At 33.2% G+C, this 11,742-nt stretch overlaps 1 protein-coding gene across 2 annotated transcripts; it reads right to left on the bottom strand.

Moving 5' to 3' along the window:
* Window positions 1–7,300: 7,300 nt before the first annotated feature.
* LOC7475062 (E3 ubiquitin-protein ligase makorin) lies at window positions 7,301–11,303 on the bottom strand. 2 transcript variants are annotated; one of them, XR_002983852.2, is made up of 8 exons: window positions 10,986–11,302; window positions 10,574–10,661; window positions 9,675–10,462; window positions 9,267–9,336; window positions 8,845–8,933; window positions 8,672–8,733; window positions 8,411–8,493; window positions 7,301–7,682 (listed from the first exon to the last, which is right to left on the bottom strand). XR_002983852.2 is itself a non-coding variant. In XM_024609131.2 (7 exons), exons 1-6 carry the CDS (start codon window positions 10,994–10,996, stop codon window positions 8,697–8,699), a joined length of 1,083 nt encoding a protein of 360 aa, XP_024464899.1. In that variant the 5' UTR covers window positions 10,997–11,303; the 3' UTR covers window positions 7,301–7,682; window positions 8,672–8,696. The 2 variants fall into 2 exon arrangements, 1 of the variants encoding a protein (XP_024464899.1); XM_024609131.2 differs by lacking the exon at window positions 8,411–8,493 and having other exon boundaries at window positions 10,986–11,303.
* Between the last annotated feature and the right edge of the window lie 439 nt (window positions 11,304–11,742).

Raw genomic sequence — 11,742 nt, 5'->3', positions numbered from 1 at the left:
TGTTTGGTGTTGATTTCATTGGACAACCAGCGCTTGGATGAGTTTAGAATAAAGGACGTCAAACATGGATGGAGAAAGTATTTTTATAATTAAGAATATAAACAAGCTTGTCTGGAAACCCACTAAAAAAATAAAATAAAAAATAATGTTGAATTGTTAAATTAATTAGGTCAGTACTATCCCATAATTCAAAATTGATAAAAACAGATCATGCGTGTGGAAGGGGGCCATGGATAACGACTGCCTTCTTATTTCTCACTATTCTTTATGTATTGAAAGTTGAACAAAAACACTAATTTGAAGTTTTTTAATTACCATGTTGCCTTTCATTGCCGGGTCGACAATAGCGCTACAAAGATACAGTACGCAGTCTTTAAAAAAACAGATAAATGATCATTTAAAAATTAGTTTTTCAACTTTGATCTTATTAAATTAATCCCATTAATTTGAAATCAATATTTTAAAGTTAACACAAAGTACGTTGAGTGTTTGGCATGGGGACTAGTGTTAGGTAACGATGTAATTCGTGTTAGGTAACGATTTACATGGCGGGTTTACTTTTTATTTTTATAAAAAAATATTATAAAATTTAATATTTTTAATATTTATACTATTAATTATAATAAAAATAATATTATTAATAACACAAATAATATTATTTTTTATATGAATATTTAGAATTATAATAAAAATAATTATATTTATCACAAAAATAATTATATTAAGAATACCAAGGATAATTATAACACAAATAATAATATTTTTTATATAAACACTTTGAGTTATAAGAGAAATAATAATATTTATAACACATATTATTATATTAAAAAAACCGAAGAATATTATAATATAATATTAAGCCAGCCCCAGCTCCACGTGGCGCTTGGTCAGACCCAGCGCAAGTGCAGGTCAGCCCAAGCGCTGGGTGTCCTCACGTGGTGGGGCGGACTTGGTTGACACCCAAGGCAAGGGTAGGCCAGCCCAAGCGCCAGGGTCCTTATATGGGTGCACGGGCTTGGCTAATACCCAGGGCAAGGGCAAGTCAGCCCCAGCTCCACGTGGTGCTCGGGTCTGACCCAGGACAAGGGCAGGTCAGCCCAAGTGTCAGGCATCCTCACGTGGGTGCACGGGCCTGACTGACACCTAGAGCAGCCCCACCAAAACTTGAAGTGGCCATTTTCTCCTCAACTATCCATTCAATGTCAAATGCATCCCATTGAAAAGACAACCTCACCCCTTCCTCACTGTCCTTGCAACTCTCTTTGGCAAGGGTTGAGCTGTCATTATACTGCTCCAATCAACAGTGCTTTGAGTCTAGGTAAATAATAAGAGGAACATTGAGTCCTTTTAGTATATTGTATAATTTATTTATTTGTTTATAAGGTGAAATAAAGATTTATTTATTATATATGAGTTGTCTTGTGGTTGTATTTGTTTTTAGATGAGGGGCATGTATATATAGATTTATTAAAACTTGTGTATTTTCTTTTATATTAATAAATTATCATTTCGTTTTAGCAACTCTTTTTATAATATTCATTTTAGCAAATTAAATGGGCTTTGATTTTTTTCCTTTTTCGTTTCCGAGTTTTTTCTTATGGATATATTATTTTACAAAAAATTTAAGCAGCGTTAACTTATAAAAAAAAATCGAGGAACTTTGAGGCGAGATCAACTTTTGTCTGCTGGTCAATTACTAGAGTAGAAAAAAAAAATTGAATGGAGATTAATAAATCATAAATAGTTAACAGATAAATCAATATCTAATAATCTTATTCACTACGGTTTCCTGATAAATTTAAATCTTGACATAAATATAATAACTTATGAGAAAAATACAATAATTCTTGTTGGATTGTATAATAAAACTATTAAATATCCATTTTTTTAACCAAAAGAAAAGAGGGTAGCATGGACTAATCCGCATTAATGTGATCTGTCATATATTCTTAGAGAAAAGAAAAATTATTCCAATAACTTCTTAGTATAAACGAGTCGAGGAATTAATTAATTTATATAGTCTAATCATCTAATAGGTAGTCTAATGATAAGAGTTTAGGACTAAGGGGTTTGCTCTTCCTGTGGTCTCAGATTTGAGCTCTGTAGTTGTTAATATGATGGTCACTAGAGATTTACATGGTCATTAACTTCAGGGCTCGTGAGATTAGTTGAGGTGTACGAAAGCTGACCCAAACACCCACATTAATAAAAAAAATATTTATATAACCTGCTACTTTTTTTTTTTCTGCAAGGAGAGAGGGGATTAATTGGCTTGTCCTTAAGAACTAAATTCTTAAAAATAGCTTACTGGTACAATCAAATTAGGTATTCTCATTCTAGTCCTTTCTTTTGCCTTGCATCTCTGAAAACTTAAAGGAAGCAAATTCGACTGCTAAAAGTCAGAATTATTTTTCTCTGTCTTCATTGATTAGCGTTCAATTTTTCTTTTTGAGTATTGACATCTTGAGATAAGTTCGTGGTCTAATGTCGCTCTCTCGATGGAGATTTTTTTTTCCTTCCCTTTTTATGAACAAAGACAGATACGAAAGGAGGGCATGAGAGGCCTGCTTACATGTTTTCACACCCAATTAATTGCTGATTAAATGATACATGTGTCATGCTTTTATTGGAAAATTTTGATGAAAACACCTTCTAAACAAATTAAAATTGACAAAACTAGTTTTAGTTAGGACAACAACTTTTTTATATATATAACACATGCAATTCATGATAAAATTAAGAGGAGATGAGGAATAAAATTATATGGTTGAAGTCTATTTTTTACTATCTGGAGCCACCACCTAAAGTGCATAGTAGCCTAATATACCAGTAATTTTTTTAAATTAAAAATATTATTTAAATGTTAAATTATGTTTTTACCTTCAATCAATCATATAATTAACAAGAAAAAAATAAAAAAAAACTTGGCTAAAAGACCCTAATACCCCTAACCTAAATTACTTACATTTCTTGAATTTAAGGGCGCATGTGTAATTTGACTATTTATAAAACAAATAAAAATATTGAAATACCATTGCCCTGCCGTGTTGATTCTTTTATCATTGGGGATATTTTTGTTATTTTACTACTATTGAAAATATTGAATAGGTAAAAATATTCTCAACCAAATTTATAATGACTAATAAGTCATGTAAAAATATAAAAATACATTTATCTTCAAGGCAAGTCCTTTTTTTTTTTTTGAATGCCATAAACCTCGCTCGACAATTATAGTGAATAATGGATTGTTTTTATAGCTATAAAGAAACCCCCTTTCTTTTAAGTTGTTTTTTTTTATCAATTTTATTATTATTATCATTGTTGCTGCTAGTACTGCTAGTATCATTACCAATAATATTATCATTATCATCATCATTATTATTATTATCACTACTATCACAACAACTATTACTACTACTACTACTTAAAAACAAATGTTGAAGTGTTATTGACATGTTTCTTAATAAGAAAAATCAATTATAAACTTAAAAGATAATGTATATTGAATGATATTTTGTTTAAAATATTAATACAGTAACATATTAGATGATTTTTTTAAAATATTGAGATAGTTATATATTGGATTAATCTGGATTAACTTGTCAAATTCGCAATCCAAGTCATGAGATTGTAACAACCCTATAAAAAAACAAATCAAAATATATAATGAAAGTCAATTCCTAATCAACTCAATGCTGAAATGTGAAATTTAAAGAAGAATGTTAAATTAAAAAAAAAAAAAGGGACCAAAAAACTACTTAAGTCAACTTGAGTTAACTTGCAAAACTCATTATCTAGGCCGTGAGATTGAGATAGCCCTATAAAAAGCAAGTAAAAAAACTTATGAAACCTAATTTCCAACCAACCTGGTTTTAAATGATGAAATTAAAAAAATTAAAAAGGACAAGAAACAACTTAAGTCAACTCAGGCTAACCTGTTAAACTCGCGACCTAGATCATAAGATAGAAATAACATCATAAAAAGCAAGTAAAAAAAGTCATGAAACTCTATTTTCAATAGATTTAATGTTGAAGATTGAAATTTAGAGGAAAAAAATTAAATCCATAAAACCATGATAACTCTATAAAAAACAAATTGAAAAAAATTACTTAGCTAAATTTTTAAACAACTCAATATCCATAGATAAAATTAAAAAAAGAAGATTTGAGTTGTTGAATGGTTAAAGTTTTTTAAAATATATTAAATTAAAAAAAAACCTAAAAATGAATATAGTTAACTTGAGTCAACTTACTAAACTTGTGATCTAGATCATGAGATCAAGATAACCCTATAAAAAAATTCAAAAAAATTATAAAGCCCCATAAAAAATGCTCAATTAAAAAAGGATAAAAAAATTAAACAAAGTCAACCCGAGTCAACTTGCCTAACTCGCAAGTCGCAACCCATGGAATGAGATCGGAATAAGTCCATAGAAAGCAGATAAAAAAATAAAATCTAATTTTCAACTAACCCAATGTTAAAAAATAAAATAAAAAAATCAATTAGAAAAAACAGCTAAAAAAATACCCGAGCCAACCCCAGTTAACTTATTAAACCAGCGACCTGAGTAAATTTATAAAAAACAAGTTGACAAAAATTATAAAGCCTCACTTTCAACGAATCTAATATTGAATGTGGAAATCGAGAGAAAAAAACTAAATTCATGAAATAAGTATATAACCCAATATAAAAAAAAAATTACAAAATAAAATTTTTAAACACGACAATATTAAAATTAAAAGCAAACCGAAAAACAATGATCGGATCATGATGAAATTAAAAACTTAAAACAGTATTATAGTGAATAAAATCATGTGAATATATAGTGATTTAACCACGAGGGTTTTCTTTAACCTTCAACGTGTTTTAACATGGGCCAACTCAAAGAAATATTGAAATTTAAGCTGTAAAATGTGGTTCAAAATTTTAGCATTGTATTTTAGACACAGCTCACGAAATCTTAGAGGGGCTAATAATCGTGACAATTCAGAAAGTGCACTGGCTAACGTCCTTGTCACCATCTGGGCCCAAAATCCCCTTGTAACTGATGTTTGATTTTAATTTGATCACTTTGATTTTAATTTGATCACGACACGAGAAAGAAACTTATGGACGGAAAAAATACAAAGAAAGGGCGTAGTATTCAAAGTCCCACACTAGAAATTTCCTTACAAGTTAAGGTCCTTCGGATGGAAGCAGCTTAGCTTAACCAACCCAAACCATGTGGCTAGCAACCACAAAAGTTGATTTTACTTGCTGGACTCAAAAGGTTCTCACCTGTGAACATGGCGCAGGTGTTCCAAGTTCTGTTCTGGGGTCCCGCAAGCCTCCACAAAACCTTATAAATAGCCCTCGTGTCTAAGCTCTCTCAGAGCGCACAGACAGTACTAATCAGCACACAATAAGCAATTTAACATACTCAGCAAACACCAGATTTTTCTTGCACCTTATATTTTGCTCTGTCTCCATGGCACAATTAGTGTGTACATTCAAGGCTATGGCCATCTTCTTTGTTGTGGCCATGTATTTTGCAACCGTTACTGCTCAAGATCTTGAGATGGAGCCAGCACCTGCACCAACAATGGACAAGGGAGCAGCCTATTCTCTGGGGATGTCCGCGGCTGTGTTTTGTTCATCCCTGTTGTTGTCTCTGCTTGCTTTCCTTAAGCATTAAGTAAATTTGGACATCGCGCTGCTCGTTTGACTTTCTTTTTGAGGGACTTTGTATAATAACTTTGCCTGTTGTTCTTGATTTTATTATCTGTTGATGCAAAAAGAGAAAATGGTTTGCTGTTCATGATTTTATTTATTATTTTAAGAATCAAGATTTTATTATTTGTTGATCCATAAAGAGAATAAATAAAATGTGGTTCATATAATATTGTTTTTGGTGAATTGGTTTATTTTTTGCCATTATTTTTTTGCGTTCACCTGATCTGGCTACCAGGCATAGTTGCATCTCTTTTTATGAATGCATAATGCTGTAGCTTTAACCATCAGAGTGATACTGTACATCCATCACAATTCATATGAACTAGGACAGGGCACAAAGGTTCATGAACACAGTCTCTGTCTAAGTTTAAGCCCTACGAAATATCTCGAAACAAAACTTGCTCATGAACAAAGTTGGAAATGGATTAAAAGCATGGCCAATGCACATTTTTTACTCTAGAGAAATGATAATTTTGAGTTTGTTTTTCCTACAAGGTTGAGTTTTATTTGGCACAATGTTGATTTTGTTTTCAATTTTGCCAGACCGAAGAAAATTGTAAATTATGACAAATTGTTAGCTAGGAAAATAGAATGTATATATGATCAATTGCTATAATGTATGATGATGATAGAAGCTGAAGTTCATTTTTAACAATGGTGTTATAAATTGCGGAAGTTATCATCTATGGATCAAGATTAATATTTATGAACCAGAGTCACACTATACACACGATAATTAATTTATTGTATGCCTGCTTTGGGGGGATTTTAGTGGCAATCGTCTATTAATTTTAGTAAGGAAAAGATTTATTTAATTTTTTTAAAGAAAAAAAGAAAAGAAAGGAAAGGAACAACAGCACAGCACCCCTCAAAATGTTGGACTTGAAAATACAAGGAAAGACAACCTTGGTTGACAACAAAAGCTGCATATTTCCGAGGGAGCCAGCCATCGATTTCGTCATGGGATTTCCATTAGGAGATGTTCAAGAGTGGGATTCAGGGATGGTAAAGGACCATTTTGTTGTATAGCCGAAGCCAACCGTGTCTTCCGATGAAACAAACAAAATATACATGAAACTCGGGGGCAATGCCAACCAGTGCAGATGACCTTTTCTTTGTTTTTGTTTTTACCAGTGCACATGACTCGTGCATATGAACAATATCATGAACATTTACACTAACAAAGATAGGATAATCTGGCTTACAACCAGCCGTGATGGTTTGTGCTTGATTCAATCCATAGCCAACGGTTCAAGGCTGGTGAGAGCGAGGGCACCCAGAAATAAAGAGAAGAAAAAGAAAAGAAAAGAAGATATCTGGCTTCCAAGGAAATCTAGCATCAACAACTATTCCTTTTCCTATAGGAAAAGAATACTCCCATTCTCACGCTAGAAACTACGAGTCTGCAACCTCCTTTTGCATTAGATTCCACGCATAAATTTCAGCAATTCGTGCAAACAAATCGCTCTCTGCAGCAAATAACCCAACACAGAGTAGGGCCTTGAACAAGAAATTGCATACGAGATGGAGGGGGAGAGAGAACCAAACGAAGTTGTAATCGTCACCACAAGATGACAGTACAGTGAATTGATACAAATGAGCTACATTGTATTAAATCTCATGTATACCTCAAAAGTTCAAAACTTTTATACAGAGGCCACTCCAGCATGATGCAACACCGCATCATGACATTGCCATCAAAACTTCAAATTATTACAAACCATTAGGGCAAAACCCAGTAGTTTTCACTGTCCTTTGCGGTGTGAGGGAAGCAAATTCTAATCGCAAACATCCATTACTCAAATCCTTTTCCTTGACAAGTACATAATTTATCACCTCTTGGTATATTTTTTCACGCCTTGGCATGTTCTTCATGATATTATTTCAAAATAACTCAAGAGGCAGCTTATTATAACACACCTGCACACCTTTCAGCTTCCCGAAATCGAATCTCCTCCAGAAAGCCATCCTACATTTGGCAGTAAATTTTATATTGAGGATTTTCAGAAACATAAAACAATATGGCCTAGTGGTGAGAAACTAGATAAAAGGGGTATATAGCAATATGGCCTAAAACAATACCATCTAATAAAAGTTTAGCTTAAAGAGTAACTCAAAGCACCTACTTATTATTCAACCACATGGAAAATCTAAGTAATTCTGTGAACTTTAAGCTTATATTAAGATGGAAAATAGTTTTTCTCCAGACTGCATTTTATGCACGCCACCTGCAACCCCACAGGATCATTTAAGTACATAGAAGAGAAAAGACCAGAACAGAACCCACAATGTGGATGCAAGTACTGAAAAGTATAAAAGGAAACTTCACAAGGTTAATGAAACCCTATGAACATATGACAATTATGTAGTATGAACCCTTGATTGATTGACATAAAGTATACCAATGCCATGAATCTTCATAAAATCCCATCGGGTCTTCACAAAGGAAATCCAAAGGAAGAAATGATGAATAGCATAGAAACTGATGGTTAGTAACGAGAATATATCACAGAACATGTTGAGTTGTTAGAACAGGAAAGATTTGGAGAGCATAAGATTCCAAGCAATTTCACCAGAAATTTATAAATTAAGTCAAAGTTAACTTAAAAAACACAGAATTGCATTTTCAAAACCAAAGAACAAGAAGTTCATCATACAGGATAAACTGATGGGTATAATATTCGCAAGGCAATTTACCTTGCAAACAACTGGGTTTGGCACCGAAGATTGAAGACCTTCCACAATAAAGTTGAATAAATTTCTTCGCATTGATAGATATCCTGAATATTTCGGGAAAGTTAAAGTGCACGGTTACTTTGTCCATTAAGAGACCAATGCAAGCATGCATGTCTGTGCGAACGTACACAAGCCTGTGCACGTGACAGAGTGCTTGGGCATGTACAGTTCAGAAATCAGTGATACCTGAAAAGGCAGAAATACTAACAACTTGAAACTTACATTTAAATATTTGAACACCACCAGTTCACCTTATTTGCAAGCCACCAAGGAAATCAGACAGCCTGAGGCAACAATAAATTAATTAACAGAAGAGATTAAACACATTAATAATAGACAAAAGACAAAAGTTTTGTCAGCTAGTTATGTGAAACATTAGCAGGAACAAAGCACACCTGATATTTTTAGCTATCACACCCTGTCCATCTTCAGCTCCAAGATGACGTAAAACCACTTCCTCCAAGCGGCCATCTCGATACGCATGCTGCAAATTGAGAATAGCAACAATCAAAACTTTATGAGACAAGGTTGAGAAGTCAATAGAATGGCATGCAGAAAAAAAGTAACATGAGAGATTGAGAAATTATCCCTATTAGCAAAATGCATTCATGATATCTCATCACATGTTGCTTCTTATGGTCACATAAGTAGGGAAAAGGAGAAAAAAAATGGGGGCAAACACAGCTACAGATGATAGATCGTTTTTGGTTGGCTAGCATTTAATGAGCAAAAATAGAGTTGATAAAACAAAATTGTCCAAACTACAGTGAGAATCCCCGCATATCATTCCAATGAACAGACCAAGAAGGAACTTTACCTTGTAAAAGCAGCTGGTTCCAAATGGGCAGTTCCCATTCCCAAAGTCAAAGTGTTTGCAATCTATCGACCTACAAAAGTCAAAGTAAATATATGATTATTCGACAACTTAAAAAATCTTGAGTTCATTGGTTATCTACCTGGTTTTTTATCACAATTAAAATTTACAAGATGAAACTTTACAGCCTACATTATCACAAAATAACATACCAATCTCCTAGGAGAATATGCAAGATGATTCTTTTTTTCCTTTTTCACCATATGAAGAAAAATGACAGTTATATGTTGAAACATTTCAAACATTTTGTACATAAATTTTGCAAATTCTTCAAAACTGATCAAGAATATATTGATGATCCAGTAATTGGGTAGCAGATATGGAAGCAAAATACATTTGACAAACGATTACCTGAGTTTTTCCTTGTAGGTATCCACTATTTCCTGTTTTTCCTCTTTAGTGGAATACCAAATGACACTTGGGATAACAAAGTATGAAAGCTTGCGACATATTGGGCAAGCCCTCAATGAAGAATTAACATCCATTCCAGAGGTTGGGGAACTGCCACGCCAATTCCTGATACATGATATGCAGAATGGATGATTGCATTCTGATAGCAGTCCAAACTTCCGCTCAGCTGCTGTGAGCTTTGAAAGTACACGATCCAAGCATACACTGCACTCTATTTCTTGACTATATTTTAATAAGTCAAGGTTCTTTTGCTTCTTCTCACATGCTTTCAAATGCTCATTTCTTTCATCAGGTCTGAAAGGATGCAAACAATGCTTTCCACAATAGGCACATAGGTCACCATGAATATGAGGACATTTATCTCCACGAGGACAGCTACCAGCAGCAGCAAATGAACAAAGAGATCGATCAGCTGGTTTAACATTCCTAGGCTGTATAACCTCACCATCACCATCTTCTAAGAAGTCAAGTTGCACAGACGCCAAATCCCATGCTGGCGTACTGGGAGCAATAAAGGGTCTACTTGAAGCTGAAAGCTCTGGAGGAACCGCCAGCACTGTCCTCACCCCACTTGATACAGTTCTTGCAGGAAGGGCCAAGGAAACAGAAGTTGAGGCCAGAACTGTCAAAGAAGACGACGCAGTAGATTCAGGCCTAGAAGGTTTAACATGATCATATCGGCATCGACTGCCATACACACAGATACCTTTTTGATAAAATGTACAAATCTGCATTGACAAACAATTAAAAGGCAATAATTAAAATAACCACGTATAAACAACCAAGCAGGAAAAAAAAAAAAGCAAAAATTTAAACCATAGCTAAAACATAGTATCTACATTATTTGGAGGATCTTTCCAGTCATGTGAAAATTCACAATGTTCCCCTTTCAAACACGCCCCATGAGCAAAGAACTTGCATAGTAACCTGAAAAAATAAAAAAACACAAAATCATGATCAATAAAAGTTCCATCCTCCACCTTATTACATGCCCTTATCATCATTCAACTGACTAGGTGCATGAACATCAACCATATCAAAACAAAAATTCAAACTTGAAAAGCAGAACCCATCCATTAATTCAATAATAAATTAACAACTATTTTAATCATTTCCCTACAATTCAATCAAAATTAGCACATCATAGTTGGAAAAAAAATGCATTGATCATGAATTAATAATCAGCAATCAAACATATACGACCATGAGCAGAGTAAAAGAAACTATCAAAAACTTTAGAAGATTAATTACCTTTTAGACATAAAGAATGATGTTAATTAATTCGAAAGAAAACGAAAGCGGTTTAGTTTTATTATTTTTTTTTTAGGAGAGGAAGGCGGATGAATAACTGAAACCCTAATCTGGAGCTTGTATTAACCAAAGTGATTATTGTTATTATAATATTATGAATAACAGTGGAAACTGAGAAGAAAAGGAAAATAAGAGGAGGGGAAAGGAAAGGAAGCGAAATAGAAGGGTGTCAATCACGCGAGCGAGTTTGCCAAATTTTAAGACGAAAGGTGTCTCTCTCTCTTCCATTCACTCTACCTATCTTCCGCTCTGTCGCCTACTACTTGTTAGGTAGAGGACCAAATATGCTTTAAAACAAAATTGATAATTGGCCAGTTCTGAGGGGCAGAAATTACATTTTAACAAGTAGAGGGGTGTTTGTGTGATTTTCTTAGCTCGTTAGGCAAGTTTATGACATGATTATAGAGATAGCCTTTATATGTTTTATTTATTTTCTTTTTCTAAAATAATATCATTTTAAAATAAACTTGAGTACGAAGACTGTGATTTAGGGTAAGTTTAGAATTTATTTCCTTTTTTATTTTATTGTTTTTAATAATTTAATTGATAATATGTCTCTATTATCAAAAGATGATTTGGAGTTTTATAATTGTTTTGGTTGCAGACTCCTTATTATGCTAATGTCCCTTGATATGTTAACGTTCTTTAAGGTAGATAAATTGCAGCTGTCTTCAATTCAATAACTTTAACTTAGGAT

Source organism: Populus trichocarpa, chromosome 9 (assembly GCF_000002775.5).
Source record: "Populus trichocarpa isolate Nisqually-1 chromosome 9, P.trichocarpa_v4.1, whole genome shotgun sequence".
Classification (NCBI taxonomy): domain Eukaryota; kingdom Viridiplantae; phylum Streptophyta; class Magnoliopsida; order Malpighiales; family Salicaceae; genus Populus; species Populus trichocarpa.
This window is presented reverse-complemented; position numbering and strand designations above follow the sequence as displayed.